This window comes from Oncorhynchus gorbuscha, unplaced genomic scaffold, assembly GCF_021184085.1.
Source record: "Oncorhynchus gorbuscha isolate QuinsamMale2020 ecotype Even-year unplaced genomic scaffold, OgorEven_v1.0 Un_scaffold_396, whole genome shotgun sequence".
Taxonomy (NCBI): domain Eukaryota; kingdom Metazoa; phylum Chordata; class Actinopteri; order Salmoniformes; family Salmonidae; genus Oncorhynchus; species Oncorhynchus gorbuscha.
The window spans coordinates 877,851-902,304 of NW_025745243.1; the positions used below are offsets into that span (position 1 = coordinate 877,851).

Below are 24,454 nucleotides of genomic sequence, written 5' to 3' on the forward strand. Positions count from 1 at the left end.
ACAGACCTAACAGGAATAACAGACCTAACAGGAATAACAGACCTAACAGGGATAACATAATTCACAGACCTAACAGGAATAACAGACCTAACAGGAATAACAGACCTAACAGGATAACAGAATCCACAGACCTAACAGGAATAACAGACCTAACAGGAATAACAGACCTAACAGGAATAACAGACCTAACAGGGATAACATAATCCACAGACCTAACAGGAATAACAGACCTAACAGGAATAACATAATCCACAGACCTAACAGGAATAACAGACCTAACAGGAATAACAGACCTAACAGGGATAACATAATCCACAGACCTAACAGGAATAACAGACCTAACAGGAATAACAGACTTAACAGGAATAACAGACCTAACAGGAATAACAGACCTAACAGGGATAACAGACCCAACAGGGATAACAGACCCAACAGGAATAACAGACCTAACAGGGATAACAGACCCAACAGGGATAACAGACCCAACAGGGATAACAGACCCAACAGAGATAACAGACCTAACAGGGATAACAGACCTAACAGGAATAACAGACCTAACAGGAATAACAGAGCTAACAGGGATAACAGACCTAACAGGAATAACATAATTCACAGACCTAACAGGAATAACAGAATCCACAGACCTAACAGGAATAACAGACCTAACAGGGATAACATAATTCACAGACCTAACAGGAATAACAGACCTAACAGGAATAACAGACCTAACAGGAATAACAGAATCCACAGACCTAACAGGAATAACAGACCTAACAGGAATAACAGACCTAACAGGGATAACAGACCTAACAGGGATAACATAATTCACAGACCTAACAGGAATAACAGACCTAACAGGAATAACAGACCTAACAGGGATAACATAATTCACAGACCTAACAGGAATAACAGACCTAACAGGAATAACAGACCTAACAGGAATAACAGACCTAACAGGAATAACAGACCTAACAGGGATAACATAATCCACAGACCTAACAGGAATAACAGACCTAACAGGAATAACATAATCCACAGACCTAACAGGAATAACAGACCTAACAGGAATAACAGACCTAACAGGGATAACATAATCCACAGACCTAACAGGAATAACAGACCTAACAGGAATAACAGACTTAACAGGAATAACAGACCTAACAGGAATAACAGACCTAACAGGGATAACAGACCCAACAGGGATAACAGACCCAACAGGAATAACAGACCTAACAGGGATAACAGACCCAACAGGGATAACAGACCCAACAGGGATAACAGACCCAACAGGGATAACAGACCTAACAGGGATAACAGACCTAACAGGAATAACAGACCTAACAGGAATAACAGACCTAACAGGGATAACAGACCTAACAGGAATAACAGACCTAACAGGGATAACAGACCTAACAGGGATAACAGACCTAACAGGGATAACAGACCTAACAGGGATAACAGACCTAACAGGGATAACAGACCCAACAGGGATAACAGACCTAACAGACCCAACAGGGATAACAGACCCAACAGACCCAACAGGGATAACAGACCCAACAGGGATAAGAGACCCAACAGGGATAACAGACCCAACAGACCCAACAGGGATAACAGACCCAACAGGGATAACAGACCCAACAGGAATAACAGAACTAACAGGGATAACAGACCCAACAGGGATAACAGAGGGATAACAGACCCAACAGGAATAACAGACCCAACAGGGATAACAGACCCAACAGGGATAACAGACCTAACAGGGATAACAGACCCAACAGGGATAACAGACCCAACAGGGATAACAGACCCAACAGGGATAACAGACCTAACAGGGATAACAGACCTAACAGGGATAACAGACCCAACAGGGATAACAGACCCAACAGGGATAACAGGGATAACAGACCCAACAGGGATAACAGACCTAACAGGGATAACAGACCCAACAGGGATAACAGACCCAACAGGGATAACAGACCCAACAGGGATAACAGACCCAACAGGGATAACAGACCCAACAGGGATAACAGGTCTCTGATTGGCTCACCAGGTTTGGGTTTGGGTTTCTTGGCAGGTCTCCCTCTGCCCTTGGGGGCGGAGTCCCCTGTTTTAGGCGTCGTCTCACTGGTGTCCTTGCTGCACTTCCTGACACGCCTCCTGGAGCAGCTGGCCACTAGCAGCGCGGGGGAGGGCTCAGCACCTACAGGGGGGCAGGTTTAACATCAGAAACATCAGACAGACTGAAAAAATACAAGAGTGTGTGTGTGTGTGTGCTTGTGTGTGTGTCCTTGTGGGATTGTGTGTGTGTGTGTGTCCTTGTGGGAGTGTGTGTGTGTCCTTGTGGGAGTGTGTGTGTCCTTGTGGGAGTGTGTGTGTGTGTCCTTGTGGGAGTGTGTGTGTGTGTGTCCTTGTGGGACTGTGTCCTTGTGGGAGTGTGTGTCCTTGTGGGAGTGTGTGTCCTTGTGGGAGTGTGTGTCCTTGTGGGAGTGTGTGTCCTTGTGGGAGTGTGTCTGTGTGTGTGTCCTTGTGGGATTGTGTGTGTGTGTGTGTCCTTGTGTGTGTGTCCTTGTGGGAGTGTGTGTGTGTGTGTGTGTCCTTGTGGGAGTGTGTGTGTGTCCTTGTGGGAGTGTGTGTGTGTGTGTCCTTGTGGGAGTGTGTGTGTGTGTCCTTGTGGGGGTGTGTGTGTGTGTGTGTTCTTGTGTGTGTGTGTGTGTGTCCTTGTGGGGGTGTGTGTGTGTGTGTCCTTGTGGGAGTGTGTGTCCTTGTGTGTGTGTGTCCTTGTGGGAGTGTGTCCTTGTGTGTGTGTGTGTGTCCTTGTGGGAGTGTGTGTGTGTGTCCTTGTGGGGGTGTGTGTGTGTGTCCTTGTGGGAGTGTGTGTGTGTGTCCTTGTGGGAGTGTGTGTCCTTGTGGGATTGTGTGTGTGTCCTTGTGTGTGTGTGTCCTTGTGGGTGTGTCCTTGTGGGAGTGTGTCCTTGTGGGTGTGTGTGTGTCCTTGTGGGAGTGTGTGTGTGTCCTTGTGGGAGTGTGTGTGTGTCCTTGTGGGAGTGTGTCCTTGTGGGAGTGTGTGTGTGTGTGTCCTTGTGGGAGTGTGTGTCCTTGTGGGAGTGTGTGTCCTTGTGGGAGTGTGTGTCCTTGTGGGAGTGTGTGTGTGTCCTTGTGGGAGTGTGTGTGTGTGTGTCCTTGTGGGAGTGTGTGTGTGTGTGTGTGTCCTTGTGGGAGTGTGTGTGTGTGTCCTTGTGGGAGTGTGTGTGTGTCCTTGTGGGAGTGTGTGTGTGTCCTTGTGGGAGTGTGTGTGTGTCCTTGTGGGAGTGTGTGTGTGTCCTTGTGGGAGTGTGTGTGTCCTTGTGGGAGTGTGTGTGTGTGTGTCCTTGTGGGAGTGTGTGTGTGTCCTTGTGGGAGTGTGTGTGTGTGTCCTTGTGGGAGTGTGTGTGTGTGGGAGTGTGTGTGTCCTTGTGGGAGTGTGTGTGTGTGTGTGTGTCCTTGTGGGAGTGTGTGTGTCCTTGTGGGAGTGTGTGTGTGTCCTTGTGTGTGTCCTTGTGGGAGTGTGTGTGTGTCCTTGTGGGAGTGTGTGTCCTTGTGGGTGTGTGTGTGTGTCCTTGTGGAGTGTGTGTGTGTCCTTGTGGGAGTGTGTGTGTGTGTCCTTGTGGGAGTGTGTGTGTGTGTCCTTGTGGGAGTGTGTGTGTCCTTGTGGGAGTGTGTGTGTCCTTGTGGGAGTGTGTGTGTGTGTCCTTGTGGGAGTGTGTGTGTCCTTGGGTGTGTGTGTGTCCTTGTGGGAGTGTGTGTGTGTCCTTGTGGGTGTGTGTGTGTGTGTCCTTGTGGGAGTGTGTGTGTGTGTGTCCTTGTGGGAGTGTGTGTGTGTGTGTGTCCTTGTGGGGGTGGTGTGTGTGTGTGTCCTTGTGGGAGTGTGTGTGTGTGTGTCCTTGTGGGAGTGTGTGTGTGTCCTTGTGGGATTGTGTGTGTGTGTGTCCTTGTGGGAGTGTGTGTGTGTCCTTGGGAGTGGGAGTGTGTCCTTGTGGGAGTGTGTGTGTCCCTTGTGGGAGTGTGTGTGTGTGTCCTTGTGGGAGTGTTGTGTGTCCTGTGTGAGTGTCTTGTGGAGTGTGTCCTTGTGGGAGTGTGTGTGTGTGTCCTTGTGGGAGTGTGTGTGTGTCCTTGTGGGAGTGTGTGTGTGTGTCCTTGTGGGAGTGTGTGTGTGTGTCCTTGTGGGAGTGTGTGTCCTTGTGGGATTGTGTGTGTGTGTGTCCTTGTGTGTGTGTGTCCTTGTGGGAGTGTGTCCTTGTGGGAGTGTGTGTGTCCTTGTGGGAGTGTGTGTGTGTCCTTGTGGGAGTGTGTGTGTCCTTGTGGGAGTGTGTGTGTGTGTCCTTGTGGGAGTGTGTGTGTGTGTCCTTGTGGGAGTGTGTGTGTGTGTCCTTGTGGGAGTGTGTGTCCTTGTGGGAGTGTGTGTGTCCTTGTGGGAGTGTGTGTGTGTCCTTGTGGGAGTGTGTCCTTGTGGGAGTGTGTGTCCTTGTGGGAGTGTGTGTGTCCTTGTGGGAGTGTGTGTGTGTGTCCTTGTGGGAGTGTGTGTGTGTCCTTGTGGGAGTGTGTGTGTGTCCTTGTGGGAGTGTGTGTGTGTGTCCTTGTGGGAGTGTGTGTGTGTGTGTCCTTGTGGGAGTGTGTGTGTGTGTCCTTGTGGGAGTGTGTGTGTGTGTGTCCTTGTGGGAGTGTGTGTGTGTCCTTGTGGGAGTGTGTGTGTGTGTCCTTGTGGGAGTGTGTGTGTGTGTCCTTGTGGGAGTGTGTGTGTGTGTGTCCTTGTGGGAGGTGTGTGTCCTTGTGGGAGTGTGTGTGTGTGTGTCCTTGTGGGAGTGTGTGTGTGTGTCCTTGTGGGAGTGTGTGTGTGTGTGTGTCCTTGTGGGAGTGTGTGTGTGTGTCCTTGTGGGAGTGTGTGTGTGTGTCCTTGTGGGAGTGTGTGTGTGTCCTTGTGGGAGTGTGTGTCCTTGTGGAGTGTGTCCTGTGTGGAGTGTGTGTCCTTGTGGGATTGTGTGTGTGTGTGTCCTTGTGGGAGTGTGTGTGTGTCCTTGTGGGAGTGTGTGTGTGTGTCCTTGTGGGAGTGTGTGTGTGTGTGTCCTTGTGGGAGTGTGTGTGTGTGTCCTTGTGGGAGTGTGTGTGTGTGTCCTTGTGGGAGTGTGTGTGTTTGTGGGAGTGTGTGTGTGTGTCCTTGTGGGAGTGTGTGTGTGTGTCCTTGTGGGAGTGTGTGTGTGTGTCCTTGTGGGAGTGTGTGTGTGTGTCCTTGTGGGAGTGTGTGTGTGTGTCCTTGTGGGGGTGTGTGTCCTTGTGGGAGTGTGTGTGTGTGTCCTTGTGGGAGTGTGTGTGTGTGTGTCCTTGTGGGAGTGTGTGTGTGTCCTTGTGGGAGTGTGTCCTTGTGTGTGTGTGTGTGTGTGTGTATGTGTGTCTTGTGGGGGTGTGTGTGTGTGTGTCCCTTGTGGGAGTGTGTGTGTGTGTCCTTGTGGGAGTGTGTGTGTCCTTGTGGGAGTGTGTGTGTGTGTGTCCTTGTGGGAGTGTGTGTGTGTGTCCTTGTGGGAGTGTGTGTGGAGTGTGTGTGTCCTTGTGGGGTGTGTGTGTGTGTGTCCTTGTGGGAGTGTGTGTGTGTGTGTGTGTCCTTGTGGGAGTGTGTGTGTGTCCCTTGTGGGAGTGTGTGTGTGTGTCCTTGTGGGAGTGTGTGTGTGTGTCCTTGTGGGAGTGTGTGTGTGTGTGTCCTTGTGGGAGTGTGTGTGTGTGTGTCCTTGTGGGAGTGTGTGTGTGTGTCCTTGTGGGTGTGTGTGTCCTTGTGGGAGTGTGTCCTTGTGGTCCTTGTGGGAGTGTGTGGGTGTGTGTGTGTCCTTGTGGGAGTGTGTGTGTGTGTCCTTGTGGGTGTGTGTGTGTCCTTGTGGGAGTGTGTGTGTGTGTGTCCTTGTGGGAGTGTGTGTGTGTCCTTGTGGGAGTGTGTGTGTGTGTCCTTGTGGGAGTGTGTGTGTGTGTCCTTGTGGAGTGTGTGTGTGTGTCCTTGTGGGAGTGTGTGTGTGTGTGTCCTTGTGGGATGTGTGTCCTTGTGGGAGTGTCCCTTGTGGGAGTGTGTGTCCTTGTGGGAGTGTGTCCTTGTGGGAGTGTGTGTGTGTGTCCTTGTGGGAGTGTGTGTGTGTGTCCTTGTGGGAGTGTGTGTGTGTCCTTGTGGGAGTGTGTCCTTGTGGGAGTGTGTGTGTGTGTGTCCTTGTGGGAGTGTGTGTGTGTGTGTCCTTGTGGGAGTGTGTCCTGTGTGTGTGTCCTTGTGGGAGTGTGTGTGTGTGTCCTTGTGGGAGTGTGTGTGTCCTTGTGGGAGTGTGTGTGTGTGTCCTTGTGGGAGTGTGTGTGTGTGTCCTTGTGGGAGTGTGTGTGTGTGTCCTTGTGGGAGTGTGTGTGTCCTTGTGGTGTCCTGTGGGAGTGTGTGTGTGTGTGTGTCCTTGTGGGATTGTGTGTGTGTGTGTGTCCTTGTGGGAGTGTGTGTGTGTGTCCTTGTGGGAGTGTGTGTGTGTGTCCTTGTGGGAGTGTGTGTGTGTCCTTGTGGGAGTGTGTGTGTGTCCTTGTGGGAGTGTGTGTGTGTGTGTCCTTGTGGGAGTGTGTGTGTCCTTGTGTGTGTGTGTGTGTCCTTGTGGGAGTGTGTGTGTGTCCTTGTGTGTGTGTGTCCTTGTGGGAGTGTGTGTGTGTCCTTGTGGGGGTGTGTGTGTGTGTCCTTGTGGGTGTGTGTGTGTGTCCTTGTGGGTGTGTGTGTGTCCCTTGTGGGAGTGTGTGTGTGTCCCTTGTGGGGTGTGTGTGTGTCCTTGTGGGAGTGTGTGTGTGTGTGTGTGTCCTTGTGGGAGTGTGTGTGTGTGTGTCCTTGTGGGAGTGTGTGTGTGTGTGTCCTTGTGGGAGTGTGTGTGTGTGTGTGGGGTGTGTGTGTGTCCTTGTGGGAGTGTGTGTGTGTGTGTCCTTGTGGGTGTGTGTGTGTGTCCTTGTGGGAGTGTGTGTGTGTGTGTGTCCTTGTGGGGGTGTGTGTGTGTTGTGGGAGTGTGTGTGTGTGTCCTTGTGTGTGTGTGTGTGTCCTTGTGGGAGTGTGTGTGTGTCCTTGTGGGAGTGTGTGTGTGTGTCCTTGTGGGAGTGTGTGTGTGTCCTTGTGGAGTTGTGTGTGTGTGTGTCCTTGTGGGTGTGTGTGTGTGTCCTTGTGGGAGTGTGTGTGTCCTTGTGGGAGTGTGTGTGTCCTTGTGGGAGTGTGTGTGTGTCCTTGTGGGAGTGTGTGTGTGTGTGTCCTTGTGGGGTGTGTGTGTGTGTGTCCTTGTGGGTGTGTGTGTGTGTCCTTGTGGGAGTGTGTGTGTGTGTGTGTCCTTGTGGGAGTGTGTGTGTGTGTCCTTGTGGGAGTGTGTCCTTGTGGGAGTGTGTGTGTGTGTGTGTCCTTGTGGGAGTGTGTGTGTGTGTCCCTTGTGGGTCCTGTGTGTGTGTGTCCTTGTGGGAGTGTGTGTGTCCCTTGTGGGATTGTGTGTGTGTGTGTCCTTGTGGGAGTGTGTGTGTGTCCTTGTGGGAGAGTGTGTGTGTGTCCTTGTGGGAGTGTGTGTGTGTCCTTGTGGGAGTGTGTGTGTGTCCTTGTGGGTGTGTGTGTCCTTGTGGGAGTGTGTGTGTGTCCTTGTGGGAGTGTGTGTCCTTGTGTGAGTGTGTGTGTGTCCTTGTGGGAGTGTGTGTGTGTCTGTCCTTGTGGGAGTGTGTGTGTGTCCTTGTGGGAGTGTGTGTGTGTCCTTGTGGGAGTGTGTGTCCTTGTGTGTGTGTGTGTGTCCTTGTGGGAGTGTGTGTGTGTGTGTGTCCTTGTGGGAGTGTGTGTGTGTGTCCTTGTGGGAGTGTGTCCTTGTGGGAGTGTGTGTGTGTGTGTGTCCTTGTGGGAGTGTGTGTGTGTCCTTGTGGGAGTGTGTGTGTCCTTGTGGGAGTGTGTGTGTGTGTGTCCTTGTGGGATTGTGTGTGTGTGTGTCCTTGTGGGAGTGTGTGTGTGTGTGTGTCCTTGTGGGAGTGTGTGTGTGTGTGTCCTTGTGGGAGTGTGTGTGTCCTTGTGGGAGTGTGTGTGTGTGTGTCCTTGTGGGAGTGTCCTTGTGTGTGTGTGTCCTTGTGTGAGTGTGTGTGTCCTTGTGGGAGTGTGTGTCCCTGTGTGAGTGTGTGACCTGTGTGTGTGTGTGTCCTTGTGTGTGTGTGTGTGTGTGTGTGTCCTTGTGTGTGTGTGTGTGTGTGTGTGTCCTTGTGTGTGTGTGTGTGTCCTTGTGTGTGTGTGTGTGTGTGTCCTTGTGTGTGTGTGTGTGTGTGTGTGTCCTTGTGTGTGTGTGTGTGTGTGTGTGTGTGTGTGTGTCCTTGTGTGTGTGTGTGTCCTGTGTGGGAGTGTGTGTGTGTGTCCTTGTGTGTGTGTGTGTCCTGTGTGTCCTTGTGTGTGTGTGTGTGTGTGTGTGTGTGAGTCCTGTGTGTGTGTGTCCTTGTGGGAGTGTGTGTGTGTGTGTCCTTGTGGGAGTGTGTGTGTGTGTGTCCTTGTGGGAGTGTGTGTGTGTGTGTCCTTGTGGGTGTGTGAGTGTGTGTCCTTGTGTGTGTGTGTGTCCTTGTGGAGTGTGTGTCCTTGTGGGGTGTGTGTCCTTGTGGGTGTGTGTGTGTGTCCTTGTGTGTGTGTGTGACTCCTTGTGTGTGTGTGTCCTTGTGTGTGTGTGAGTGTGTGTCCTTGTGTGTGTGTGTGTGTGTGTGAGTGTGACTGCTTGTGTGTGTGTGTGTGAGTGTGACTCCTTGTGTGTGTGTGTGTGTGCGTGTGTGTGTGTGTGTGTGACTCCTTGTGTGTGTGTGTGTCCTTGTGTGTGTCCTTGTGTGTGTGTGTGTCCTTGTGTGTGTGTGTGTGTGTGTGTGTGTGTGTGTGTGTGTGTCCTTGTGTGTGTGTGTGTGTGTGTGTGTGTGTGTGTGTGTGTGTGTGTGTGTGTGTGTGTGTGTGTGTGTGTGTGTGTGTGTGTGAGTCCTTGTGTGTGTGTCCCTGTGTGAGTGTGTGTCCTTGTGTGAGTGTGTGTCCTTGTAGTCAGGGGGCAGCAGTCTGATGTGGGAGAGGGGGCTGTATCTTGTAGTCAGGGGGCAGCAGTCTGATGTGGGAGAGGGGCTGTGTCTTGTAGTCAGGGGCAGCAGTCTGATGTGGGAGAGGGGGCTGTGTCTTGTAGTCAGGGGCAGCAGTCTGATGTGGGAGAGGGGCTGTGTCTTGTAGTCAGTGGGCAGCAGTCTGATGTGGGAGAGGGCTGTGCCTTACACTGTGTCTTGTAGTCAGGGGGCAGCAGTCTGATGTGGGAGAGGGGGCTGTATCTTGTAGTCAGGGGGCAGCAGTCTGATGTGGGAGAGGGGGCTGTATCTTGTAGTCAGGGGGCAGCAGTCTGATGTGGGAGGGGGCTGTATCTTGTAGTCAGGGGGCAGCAGTCTGATGTGGGAGAGGGGGTTGTATCTTGTAGTCAGGGGGCAGCAGTCTGATGTGGGAGAGGGGCTGTATCTTGTAGTCAGGGGGCAGCAGTCTGATGTGGGAGAGGGGCTGTATCTTGTAGTCAGGGGCACTGTATCTGATGTAGGGAGAGTCTGATGTGGGAGAGGGCTGTATCTTGTAGTCAGGGGGCAGCAGTCTGATGTGGGAGAGGGGGTCTTACACTGTATCTGGTAGTCAGGGGGCAGCAGTCTGATGTGGGAGAGGGATGTGGGAGGGCTGTATCTTGTAGTCAGGGGCAGCAGTCTGATGTGGGAGAGGGGCTGTGTCTTGTGGGAGGGCTGTATCTGGTAGGGGGCAGCAGTCTGATGTGGGAGAGGGGGCTGTGTCTTGTAGTCAGGGGGCAGCAGTCTGATGTGGGAGAGGGGCTGTATCTTGTAGTCAGGGGGCAGCAGTCTGATGTGGGAGAGGGGCTGTGTCTTGTAGTCAGGGGGCAGCAGTCTGATGTGGGAGAGGGGCTGTGTCTTGTAGTCAGGGGGCAGCAGTCTGATGTGGGAGAGGGGCTGTATCTTGTAGTCAGGGGGCAGCAGTCTGATGTGGGAGAGGGGCTGTATCTTGTAGTCAGGGGCAGCAGTCTGATATGGGAGAGGGGGCTGTATCTTGTAGTCAGGGGGCAGCAGTCTGATGTGGGAGAGGGGCTGTATCCTTACACTGTATCTGGTAGTCAGGGGGCAGCAGTCTGATGTGGGAGAGGGGCTGTGTCCTTACACTGTATCTGGTAGTCAGGGGGCAGCAGTCTGATGTGGGAGAGGGCTGTATCTTGTAGTCAGGGGCAGCAGTCTGATGTGGGAGAGGGGGCTGTATCTGGTAGTCAGGGGGCAGCAGTATGATGTGGGAGAGGGGCTGTATCTGGTAGTCAGGGGGCAGCAGTCTGATGTGGGAGAGGGGCTGTATCCTTACACTGTATCTGGTAGTCAGGGGCAGCAGTCTGATGTGGGAGAGGGGCTGTATCTGGTAGTCAGGGGGCAGCAGTCTGATGTGGGAGAGGGGGCTGTATCCTTACACTGTATCTTGTAGTCAGGGCGGCAGCAGTCTGATGTGGGAGAGGGGATGCGACCCGTGTCACCGTCATCAAACTCCACCGTGATGAGGTCATCACTGTCATCACCGTCTGAACTTCCTGTACAGACAGGAAGGGGTTAAAGGAACAGGTCACCTAGATAGACGTCAATACACACCAAGTATCAGTTCAGTGAGGAACAGGTCACCCAGATTGAAATGACTAGATGTGTCCAAACTATTGGCTGGTGATGAGACTATAAACACTTTCTCAAATGGGATGTTGTCTTCTGCAATTTCATTTATCGGGCTTTTCTAGTTTTTATTGGCCAAAAGCCAGCTATTACCGGGCTAATGGAAACCCTGGCATGTGCGTTATCGCTGACTACGGTGCCGGGGTAGAGACAGCGTACTGTGCGTTACCGTTGACTACGGTGCCGGGTAGAGACAGTGTGACTGTGCGTTACCGTTGACTACGGTGCCGGTATAGAGACAGCGGTACTGTGCGTGCCGTTGACTACGGTGCCGGGGTAGAGACAGTGGTACTGTGCGCTACCGCTGACTACGGTGCCGGGGAGACAGTGGTACTGACCGCTGACACGGTGCCGGGGTAGAGACAGTGGTGTTACCGCTGACTACGGTGCCGGGTAGAGACAGCGGTACTGTGCGTTACCGTTGACTACGGTGCGGGGGAGTAGAGACAGCGGTACTGTGCGTTACCGTTGACTACGGTGCCGGGTAGAGACAGTGGTACTGTGCGTTACACGCTGACTACGGTGCCGGGGTAGAGACAGTGGTACTGTGCGCATCGTTGACTACGGAGCCGGGTAGAGACAGTGGTACTGTGCCACGCTGACTACGGTGCCGGGGTAGAGACTGGTACTGTGCTACCGTTGACTACGGTGCTGGGGTAGAGACAGTGGTACTGTGCGTTACCGTTGACTACGGTGCTGGGGTAGAGACAGTGGTACTGTGTGTTACCGTTGACTACGGTGCCAGGGTAGAGGCAGTGGTACTGTGCGTTATCGTTGACTACGGTGCCGGGGTAGAGACAGTGGTACTGTGCGTTACCGTTGACTACGGTGCCGGGGTAGAGACAGTGGTACTGCTGGCTCCAGTATGCAGCAACACGACAGCCTTCAGGAAGATACCAGACTGATGGAGGCATCACATCCACAATCTGGAATAACACACAGAATAACACACATTAACACACAGAATAACACACATTAACACACAGAATAACACACAGAATAACACACAGAATAACACACAGAATAACACACATTAACACACAGAATAACACACAGAATAACACACACATTAACACACAGAATAACACACATTAACACACAGAATAACACACAGAATAACACACAGAATAACACACATTAACACACAGAATAACACACACATTAACACACATTAACACACAGAATAACACACAGAATAACACACATTAACACACATTAACACACAGAATAACACACAGAATAACACACAGAATAACACACAGAATAACACACAGAATAACACACAGAATAACACACAGAATAACACAAAATAACACACAGATTAACACACAGAATAACACACAGAATAACACACAGATTAACACACAGAATAACACACAGAATAACACACAGAATAACACACAGAATAACACACAGAATAACACAGAATAACACACAGAATAACACACAGAATAACACACAGAATAACAGATTAACACACATTAACACACACAGAATAACACATTAACACACAGAATAACACACAGAATAACACACATTAACACACAGAATAACACACAGAATAACACACAGAATAACACACAGATTAACACACAGAATAACACAGATTAACACACATTAACAAATACACAGATTAACACACAGAATAACACACAGAATAACACACATTAACACACAGAATAACATTTAACACACAAATAACACACAGAATAACACACATTAACACACAGAATAACACACAGAATAACACACAGAATAACACACAATAACACACAGATTAACACACATTAACACACAGAATAACACACATTAACACACAGAATAACACACATTAATACACAGAATAACACACAGAATAACACACAGAATAACACACAGAATAACACACAGAATAACACACATTAACACACAGAATAACACACACACTGACGAGGGCATCACATCCACGGCCTGTAACAAAACCCAAAGAACACAGACGAAATGAGATGTACTCACAGCCTCCTGCAGGAGTTGTTCTAGACAGTAGATATGAGGTCTGTTCCTCTCTCCCCCTCCACCACCACGCTGTAACTACAGAACATAGGTCAGGGTCAGGAGTTAGGGGTCAGGAGTTGTTCTAGACAGTAGATATGAGGTCTGTTCCCTCTCTCCCCTCCACCACCACGCCTGTAACTACAGAACAGAGGTCAGGGGTCAGGAGTTAGGGGTCGGGAGTTGTTCTAGACAGTAGATATGAGGTCTGTTCCCTCTCTCCACCACCACACTGTAACTACAGAACAGAGGTCAGGGGTCAGGAGTTACTCTTCCTGGGGTTTATTATGGATCCCCATTAGTTCCTGCAGCAGCTACTCTTCCTGGGGTTTATTATGGATCCCCATTAGTTCCTGCCAAGGCAGCTGCTACTCTTCCTGGGGTTTATTATGGATCCCCATTAGTTCCTGCCAAGGCAGCAGCTACTCTTCCTGGGGTTTATTATGGATCTCCATTAGTTCCTGCCAAGGCAGCAGCTACTCTTCCTGGGGTTTATTATGGATCCCCATTAGTTCCTGTCAAGGCAGCAGCTACTCTTCCTGGGGTCCAGCAACATTAAGACAGTTATATAGAGTTTAAAACATTTCACAACACATTAAGGGTCTGTTGAACTCTGTGAAGCATTTATTTGGGCTGCAATCTGAGGTGCAGGTAACTCTAATGAATTTATCCTCTGCAACAGAGGTAACTCTGGGTCTTCCTTTCCTGTGGCGGTCCTCATGAGAGCCAGTTTCATCATAGCGCTGGATGGTTTTTGCGACTGCACTTGAAGAAACTTTAAAATGTTCTTTACATTTTCCGTATTGACTGACCTTCGTGTCTTAAAGTAATGATGGACTGTCGTTTCTTGTTTCCTATTTGAGCTGTTCTTGCCATAATATGGACTTGGTCTTTAACCAAATAGGGATATCTTCTGTCCACCACCACCACCCCTACCTTGTCACAACACAACTAATTGACTCAAATGCATTAAGGAAAGAAATTCCACAAATTAACTATAAAGAAGGCACACCTGTTAATTGAAATTCATTCCAGGTGACTACGTAATGAAGCTGGTTGAGAGAATGCCAAGAGTGTGCAAAGCAGTCATCAAGGCAAAAGGTGCTAAAAAGAATATAAAATATGAAATATATTTTAATTTAACACAATTTCACACATAAAGATACTCCACTTGGTGGTCTATAGCAGCTTCCCACCAGATACTGAGGCAGATGAACCTGTAGCCATATTAACTATTTTACCAGAATGGGCTTTAGGTGAGGCAGATGAACCTGTAGCCATATTAACTTCAACAGTATTTAACATTATCCAGATAGTGACTGGTCTATAGCAGCTTCCCACCAGAATGGGCTTTAGACAGATGAACCTGTAGCCATATTAACTTCAACAGTATTTAACATTATCCAGATAGTGACTGGTCTATAGCAGCTTCCCACCAGAATGGGCTTTAGGTGAGGCAGATGAACCTGTAGCCATATTAACTTCAACAGTATTTAACATTATCCAGATAGTGACTGGTCTATAGCAGCTTCCCACCAGAATGGGCTTTAGGTGAGGCAGATGAACCTGTAGCCATATTAACTTCAACAGTATTTAACATTATCCAGATACTGACTGGTCTATAGCAGCTTCCCACCAGAAGGGGCTTTAGGTGAGGCAGATGAACCTGTAGCTATATTACTTCAACAGTATTTAACATTATCCAGATACTGACAGTTATCACTTGGTGGTCTATAGCAGCTTCCCACCAGAATGGGCTTTAGGGGAGGCAGATGGACCTGTAGCCATATTAACTTCAACAGTATTTAACATGAGATCCTCTCTATTCTTTACAGGAATGTAGTTCTGAATATAAACAGCAACACCTCCATCATAGTCATTCCTGTCTTTTTTCTGTAGATGTTATAGCCGTGTATTGCTACGACTGTATCATCAAAGGTATTATCTAAGTGAGTTTCAGAGATAGTCAGAATATGAATGTTATCTGTTTACTAGCAAGTTATTGACTCCATGAACCTTAAGCGACATATGTTAACGTGGGCTATTTAAAAAAAAACTTTTCTGTGATGCTTGATTAATGATTTTCATTGCTTTACTGGGAAGCTCAGCAGAAGTAGACATGCTCATGTTATTTATGTTAGTGCAGGGTGAGCTAGTGGACTTCCTACTAGGACACACCTACGTATCAGTATCACTGTGGCACAAAGGCACATGGATTACTGTCTACAATAGCAGTAGGAGGATCAACAGAGGCATTCAGGGCAGTTTTATCGGGACATAAATTAGGTAACTTACCTGGTGTCTACCCTGTGTGGTGCATAGTGTGTGTACTCACATGTCCGGGGAGTGTACCGTGTTGACGTGTCCAGCATACAGCAGCTGATCATCCATGGGGATCAGAACCCTCAGACCATCCTGAAGAGAGTCTTTATCCAACACACACTGGACCGGAGCTGGATCAATATAGCAATAAACCAATCAATATACACCAAACAATATACACCACTCAATATACACCAATCAATATATTAATCAATATACACCAATCAATATATTAATCAATATACACCAATCAATATACACCAATCAATATATTAATCAATATACACCAATCAATATAAACCAATCAATATACACCAATCAATATACCAATCAATATATGAATCAATATACACCACTCAATATACACCAATCAATATATTAATCAATATACACCAATCAATATATTAATCAATATACACCAATCAATATACACCAATCAATATATTAATCAATATACACCAATCAATATACCAATCAATATATGAATCAATATACACCAATCAATATATCAATCAATATACACCAATCAATATATTAATCAATATACACCAATCAATATATTAATCAATATACACCAATCAATATATTAATCAATATACACCAATCAATATATTAATCAATATACACCAATCAATATATTAATCAATATACACCAATCAATATATTAATCAATATACACCAATCAATATATTAATCAATATACACCAATCAATATATTAATCAATATACACCAATCAATATATTAATCAATATACACCAATCAATATATTAATCAATATACACCAATCAATATATTAATCAATATATACCAATAAATATACACCAATCAATATATCAACGCATCAATATACACCAATCAATATATTAATCAATATACACCAATCAATATATTAATCAATATATACCAATAAATATACACCAATCAATATATCAACGCATCAATATATACACTAACACAGTGCATTTATTACATTACAGCCTGATTCTAAAATGTATTTAAAAAAATGTTTTACCTCATCAATCTACACACTATACCCCATTATGACATCACAATACCCCATAATGACATCACAATACCCCATAATGACATCACAATACCCCCATAATGACATCACAATACCCCATAATGACATCACAACATCTTGGCCATGTTCTGTTATAATCTCCACCCACAGCCAGAAGAGGACTGGCCACCCCACATATGCTCTCTCTAATTCTCTCTTTCTTTCTCTCTCTCGGAGAACCTGAGCCCTACCTGACATGATGACCGCTGCCCCAGGACTAGTTTCAACTGACATGATGAACTTTGAACATCTTGGCCACGCTGCTGTCCCCAGAAGAGGACTGGCCACCCCACATATGCTCTCTACCGTTCTCTCTCTCGCCTGCTGCCGTGCCCCAGGACTACCTGACATGATGACTGTTCTGCCCACCTGACCGTGCTGCTGCTCCAGTTTCAACTGTTCTGCCTTATTATTATTTGACCATGCTGGTCATTTATGAACATTTGAACATCTTGGCCACGTTCTGTTATAATCTCCACCCGGCACAGCCAGAAGAGGACTGGCCACCCCACATAGCCTGGTTCCTCTCTAGGTTTCTTCCTAGGTTTTGGCCTTTCTAGGGAGTTTTTCCTAGCCACCGTGCTTCTACACCTGCATTGCTTGCTGTTTGGGGTTTTATATCAGCTGATGTACGAAGGGCTATATAAATTTGATTTGAATAACCCATAATGACATCACAATACCCCATAATGACATCACAATACCCCATAATGACATCACAATTCCCCATAATGACCAAGCAAAAACCAGTTTTTATAAATAATATAACATTTACATAAGCATTCAGACCCTTTACTCAGTACTTTGTTGAAGCACCTTTGGCAGCGATTACAGCCTCTAGTCTTCTTGGGTATGAAGCTACAAGCTTGGCACACCTGTATTTGGAGAGTTTCTCCCATTCTTCTCTGCAGATCCTCTCAAGCTCTGTCAGGATGGATGGGAGCGTCGCTGCACAGCTATTTTCAGGTCTCTTCTTCGATCGGGTTCAAGTCCGGGCTCTGGCTGGGCCACTCAAGGACATTCAAACACTTGTCCCGAAGCCACTCCTGCGCTGTCTTGGCTGTGTGCTTAGAGTCATTGTCCTGTTAGAAGGTGAATCTTCGCCGCAGTCTGAGGTCCTGAGCGCTCTGGAGCACATTTTCATCAAGGATCTCTCTGTACTTTGCTCCATTAATCTTTCCCTCGATCCTGACTAGTCTCCCAGTCCCTGCTGCTGAAAAACATTCCCACAGCATGATGCTGCCACCACCATGCTTCACTGTAGGGATGGAGCCAGGTTTTCTCCAGACGTGATGATGCCACCACCATGCTTCACTGTAGGGATGGTGCCAGGTTTCCTCCTGACATGATGCTGCCACCACCATGCTTCACTGTAGGGATGGAGCCAGGTTTCCTCCAGACGTGATGCTGCCACCACCATGCTTCACTGTAGGGATGGAGCCAGGTTTCCTCCAGACGTGATGCTTGGCGTTGAGGCCAAAGAGTCCTTTAGGATCCTTTTGGCAAACTCCAAGTGGGCTGTCATGTGCCTTTTACTGAGGAGTGGCTTCCGTCCTGGCCTTTCTACCATAAAGGCCTGATTGGTGGAGTGCTGCAGAGATGGTTGTCCTTCTGGAAGGTTCTCCCATCTCCACAGAGGAACTCTGGAGCTCTGTCAGAGTGACCATTGGGTTCTTGGTCTCCTCCTGACCAAGGCCCTTCTCCCTAGACATGTGTGTGCCTTTTCAAATCATGTCCAATTAATTGAATTTACCACAGGTGGACTCAAGGAAACATCTCAAGGAAACATCTCAAGGAAACATCTCAAGGAAACATCTCAAGGATGATCAATGGAAACAGGAAAAACCTGAGCTCAATTGAGTCTCATAGCAAAGGGTCTGAATAATTATGGAAACTAGGTAACTTTAAAAAAAACAAATTTTTAAAAACAACAACAATTTATACACACCAATCGCATCTACATAACCAGTCAACTAACCAGACGACAGGGTCCTCTCAGCCAGAATGATATCTACATAACCAGTCAACTAACCAGACAGGGTCCTCTCAGCCAGACTGATATCTACATAACCAGTCAACTAACCAGACCGGGTCCTCTCAGCCAGACTGATATATACACACCAACGTATCTACATAACCAGTCAACTAACCAGACAGGGTCCTCTCAGCCAGACTGATATCTACATAACCAGTCAACTAACCAGACAGGGTCCTCTCAGCCAGACTGATATCTACATAACCAGTCAACTAACCAGACAGGGTCCTCTCAGCCAGACTGATATCTACACACCAACGTATCTACATAACCAGTCAACTAACCAGACGACAGGGTCCTCTCAGCCAGACTGATATCTACATAACCAGTCAACTAACCAGACGACAGGGTCCTCTCAGCCAGACTGCTATCTACATAACCAGTCAACTAACCAGACAGGGTCCTCTCAGCCAGACTGATATCTACATAACCAGTCAACTAACCAGACAGGGTCCTCTCAGCCAGACTGATATCTACATAACCAGTCAACTAACCAGACAGGGTCCTCTCAGCCAGACTGATATCTACATAACCAGTCAACTAACCAGACGACAGGGTCCTCTCAGCCAGACTGATATCTACATAACCAGTCAACTAACCAGAGACAGGGTCCTCGACAGGGTCCTCTCAGCCAGACTGATATATACACACCAACGTATCTACATAACCAGTCAACTAACCAGACAGGGTCCTCTCAGCCAGACTGATATCTACATAACCAGTCAACTAACCAGATGACAGGGTCCTCTCAGCCAGACTGATATATACACACCAACGGGTCCTCTACATAACCAGTCAACTAACCAGACAGGGTCCTCTCAGCCAGACTGATATCTACATAACCAGTCAACTAACCAGACGACAGGGTCCTCTCAGCCAGACTGATATATACACACCAACGTATCTACATAACCAGTCAACTAACCAGACAGGGTCCTCTCAGCCAGACTGATATCTACATAACCAGTCAACTAACCAGACGACAGGGTCCTCTCAGCCAGACTGATATCTACATAACCAGTCAACTAACCAGACAGGGTCCTCTCAGCCAGACTGATATCTACATAACCAGTCAACTAACCAGACGACAGGGTCCTCTCAGCCAGACTGATATCTACATAACCAGTCAACTAACCAGACGACAGGGTCCTCTCAGCCAGACTGATATATACACACCAACGTATCTACATAACCAGTCAACTAACCAGACAGGGTCCTCTCAGCCAGACTGATATCTACATAACCAGTCAACTAACCAGACAGGGTCCTCTCAGCCAGACTGATATATACACACCAACGTATCTACATAACCAGTCAACTAACCAGACAGGGTCCTCTCAGCCAGACTGATATCTACATAACCAGTCAACTAACCAGACAGGGTCCTCTCAGCCAGACTGATATCTACATAACCAGTCAACTAACCAGACGACAGGGTCCTCTCAGCCAGACTGCTATCTACATAACCAGTCAACTAACCAGACAGGGTCCTCTCAGCCAGACTGATATATACATAACCAGTCAACTAACCAGACAGGGTCCTCTCAGCCAGACTGATATCTACATAACCAGTCAACTAACCAGAAGACAGGGTCCTCTCAGCCAGACTGATATATACATAACCAGTCAACTAACCAGAAGACAGGGTCCTCTCAGCCAGACTGATATATACATAACCAGTCAACTAACCAGACAGGGTCCTCTCAGCCAGACTGATATCTACATAACCAGTCAACTAACCAGACGACAGGGTCCTCTCAGCCAGACTGATATATACATAACCAGTCAACTAACCAGACAGGGTCCTCTCAGCCAGACTGATATCTACATAACCAGTCAACTAACCAGACAGGGTCCTCTCAGCCAGACTGATATCTACATAACCAGTCAACTAACCAGACGACAGGGTCCTCTCAGCCAGACTGATATATACATAACCAGTCAACTAACCAGACAGGGTCCTCTCAGCCAGACTGATATCTACATAACCAGTCAACTAACCAGACAGGGTCCTCTCAGCCAGACTGATATCTACATAACCAGTCAACTAACCAGACAGGGTCCTCTCAGCCAGACTGCTGTGTGACGGAGGAGGACCATCGTCTTCAGAGAAGCTGCTGTCCTGACTGGGTTCAAGTCTTCATCAGCCTCCATACTCTTCATCAGCCTACTGACCGCTCCACGAGCCTGTTGAAACACACACACACACACACACACACACACACACACACACACACACACACACACACACACACACACACACACACACACACACACACACACACACACACACACACACACACACACACACACACAGAGTTGTCATATCTGAGAGGCAGTTGTATGTGACACACGTGAAGGATCATGTTAAGAGGATGGACGTAGCAGTGCACAGACCTCTCGGGGTTTAGCCTTGGCTTTTGATTGGCTCTTGCGTGCAGGGCTGAGGGTTGGGGCTACCGGGCTCTCTGTGATTGGACTAGACAGAGAGGGCGGGGTCAGGGGAGAGTCCTTCAGCCTCTTCTTCTGTTTAACACACACACAGAAACAAGCAAGTTAGAACACACACACCATCACACACCATCACACCATCACACACCCACACACCATCACACCACATACACACACCATCACACCACATACACACACACCATCACACACCATCACACCATCACACACCCACACACACACACACACACACACACACACACACACACACACACACACACACACACACACACACACACACACACACACACACACACACACATACACACACACCATCACACACCCACACACATCACACCACATACCCACACACCATCACACACCATCACACCACATACCCACACACCATCACACACCCACACACCATCACACCACATACACACACACCATCACACACCCACACACCATCACACACCCACACACCATCACACACCCACACACCACATACACACACACCATCACACACCCACACACCATCACACCACATACACACACACCATCACACCACATACACATGCACACACACCATCACACCATCACACCACATACACATGCACACACCCACACACCATCACACACCATCACACCACATACACATGCACACACCCACACACCATCACACACCATCACACCACATACACACACACCATCACACCACATACCCACACACCATCACACACCATCACACACCCACACACCATACACATGCACACACACCATCACACACCCACACACCATCACACACCATCACACCACATACACATGCACACACCCACACACCATCACACACCATCACACCACATACACACACACCATCACACACCATCACACCACATACCCACACACCATCACACACATGCACACACACCATCACACACCCACACACCATCACATACCCACACACCATACACATGCACACACACCATCACATACCCACACACCATCACATACCCACACACCATCACATACCCACACACCACACCACACACGCACACATACCATCATAAACACACTAGAAAGATGGACAGACCAGAGAGGACAGACCCAAGAGAGACCCGAGAGGACAGGCCGAGAGGACCGACCCGAGAGGACCGACCAGAGAGGACCGACCAGAGAGTACAGGCCAGAGAGGACAGACCAGAGAGGACAGACCAGAGAGTACAGGCCAGAGAGGACAGGCCAGAGGAGGACAGAGAGGACAGACCAGAGGACAGAACAGAGAGGACCGACCAGAGAGGACAGGCCAGAGGACAGGCCAGAGAGGACCGACCAGAGAGGACAGACCAGAGGAGGACAGAACAGAGAGGACCGACCAGAGGAGGACAGACCAGAGGAGGACAGAACAGAGAGGACAGACCAGAGAGGACAGAACAGAGAGGACAGACCAGAGAGGACAGAACAGAGAGGACCGACCAGAGAGGACAGGCCAGAGGACAGGCCAGAGAGGACCGACCAGAGAGGACAGACCAGAGAGGACAGACCAGAGAGGACAGAACAGAGGAGGACAGAACAGAGAGGACAGACCAGAGAGGACAGACCAGAGAGGACAGACCAGAGAGGACAGAACAGAGAGGACAGACCAGAGAGGACAGACCAGAGAGGACAGACCAGAGAGGACAGAACAGAGAGGACAGACCAGAGAGGACAGACCAGAGAGGACAGAACAGAGAGGACAGACCAGAGAGGACAGACCAGAGAGGACAGAACAGAGAGGACAGAACAGAGAGGACAGAACAGAGAGAACAGACCAGAGAGGACCGACCAGAGAGGACAGAACAGAGAGGACAGAACAGAGAGGACAGAACAGAGAGGACAGAACAGAGAGGACAGAACAGAGAGGACAGAACAGAGAGGACAGGCCAGAGAGGACAGACCAGAGAGGACAGACCAGAGAGGACAGAACAGAGAGAACAGACCAGAGAGGACAGAACAGAGAGAACAGACCAGAGAGGACCGACCAGAGAGGACAGACCAGAGAGGACAGAACAGAGAGGACAGAACAGAGAGGACAGACCAGAGAGGACAGAACAGAGAGAACAGACCAGAGAGGACCGACCAGAGAGGACAGACCAGAGAGGACAGAACAGAGAGGACAGAACAGAGAGGACAGAACAGAGAGGACAGAACAGAGAGGACAGAACAGAGAGGACAGGCCAGAGAGGACCGACCAGAGAGGACAGACCAGAGAGGACCGACCAGAGAGGACAGACCAGAGAGGACAGGCCAGAGAGGACAGAACAGAGAGAACAGACCAGAGAGGACCGACCAGAAAGGACAGACCAGAGAGGACAGAACGGAGGACAGGCCAGAGAGGACCGACCAGAGAGGACAGACCAGAGAGGACAGACCAGAGAGGACAGGCCGACTCACCTTCCAGTCTTTCCCGTCCCTGGGTGTGGTTTTAGGTCTGGGGGCGGGTTTAGTGCTGATTGGAGGGTCTTTACTGGAGGGAGAGATCTGATTGGTGGAGGCATCATGAAGGAAAATCCTCTCGCTGCGTCTGCGTGTCCATCCCTCCTCCTCGCTAGCCCCTCCCCCTAGTCCCCCGGCGGGGTCAAAGGTGAATCTCCGGGGCGACCGAGGAGATGGGCGAGGCTTGCGTTTAACCGGCGAGGTCTCGTTGCTCGTGTGGTCGCCGTGGCGCGTTGCCGGGGGTAACATGGGGAGTTCGGGAGTGGAGCGTTTCCCGTGGAGCAGAGAGGGGAACTTCCTCAGACACAGGTCAGAACCAGAACCAGAACCTAGAGGACACACACACACACAGGTCAGAACCAGAACCTAGAGGACACACACACACACACAGGTCAGAACCAGAACCTAGAGGACACACACACAGGTCAGAACCAGAACCTAGAGGACACACACACACAGGTCAGAACCAGAACCAGAACCTAGAGGACACACACACACAGGTCAGAACCAGAACCAGAACCTAGAGGACACACACACACAGGTCAGAACCAGAACCTAGAGGACACACACACACAGGTCAGAACCAGAACCAGAACCTAGAGGACACACACACAGGTCAGAACCAGAACCTAGAGGACACACACACAGGTCAGAACCAGAACCAGAACCTAGAGGACACACACACAGGTCAGAACCAGAACCTAGAGGACACACACACAGGTCAGAACCAGAACCTAGAGGACACACACACACAGGTCAGAACCAGAACCTAGAGGACACACACACACAGGTCAGAACCAGAACCTAGAGGACACACACACAGGTCAGAACCAGAACCTAGAGGACACACACACACAGGTCAGAACCAGAACCTAGAGGACACACACACAGGTCAGAACCAGAACCTAGAGGACACACACACAGGTCAGAACCAGAACCTAGAGGACACACACACACAGGTCAGAACCAGAACCAGAACCTAGAGGACACACACACAGGTCAGAACCAGAACCAGAACCTAGAGGACACACACACAGGCCAGAACCAGAACCTAGAGGACACACACACACACAGGTCAGAACCAGAACCTAGAGGACACACACACACAGGTCAGAACCAGAACCTAGAGGACACACACACAGGTCAGAACCAGAACCTAGAGGACACACACAGGTCAGGTCAGAACCAGAACCAGAACCTAGAGGACACACACACAGGTCAGAACCAGAACCTAGAGGACACACACACAGGTCAGAACCAGAACCTAGAGGACACACACAGGTGGTAGAAACGTAGTAAACGGCACCTCTGACAAGGTTACAATGGAATTCACACGTCC

At 48.9% G+C, this 24,454-nt stretch overlaps 1 protein-coding gene across 1 annotated transcript in view; it reads right to left on the reverse strand.

The window, feature by feature from the left end:
• The window catches only part of LOC124018138 (trinucleotide repeat-containing gene 18 protein-like), a 33,373-nt gene extending 10,009 nt beyond the window's left edge, over positions 1-23,364 (reverse strand). The window contains 9 exon segments of the mRNA XM_046333412.1: positions 2,048-2,200; positions 10,494-10,610; positions 11,561-11,669; positions 12,739-12,785; positions 12,788-12,813; positions 15,110-15,227; positions 20,248-20,329; positions 20,593-20,721; positions 23,074-23,364. Of these exon segments, the coding sequence (XP_046189368.1) occupies positions 2,048-2,200; positions 10,494-10,610; positions 11,561-11,669; positions 12,739-12,785; positions 12,788-12,813; positions 15,110-15,227; positions 20,248-20,329; positions 20,593-20,721; positions 23,074-23,364 (1,072 nt within the window).
• Between the last annotated feature and the right edge of the window lie 1,090 nt (positions 23,365-24,454).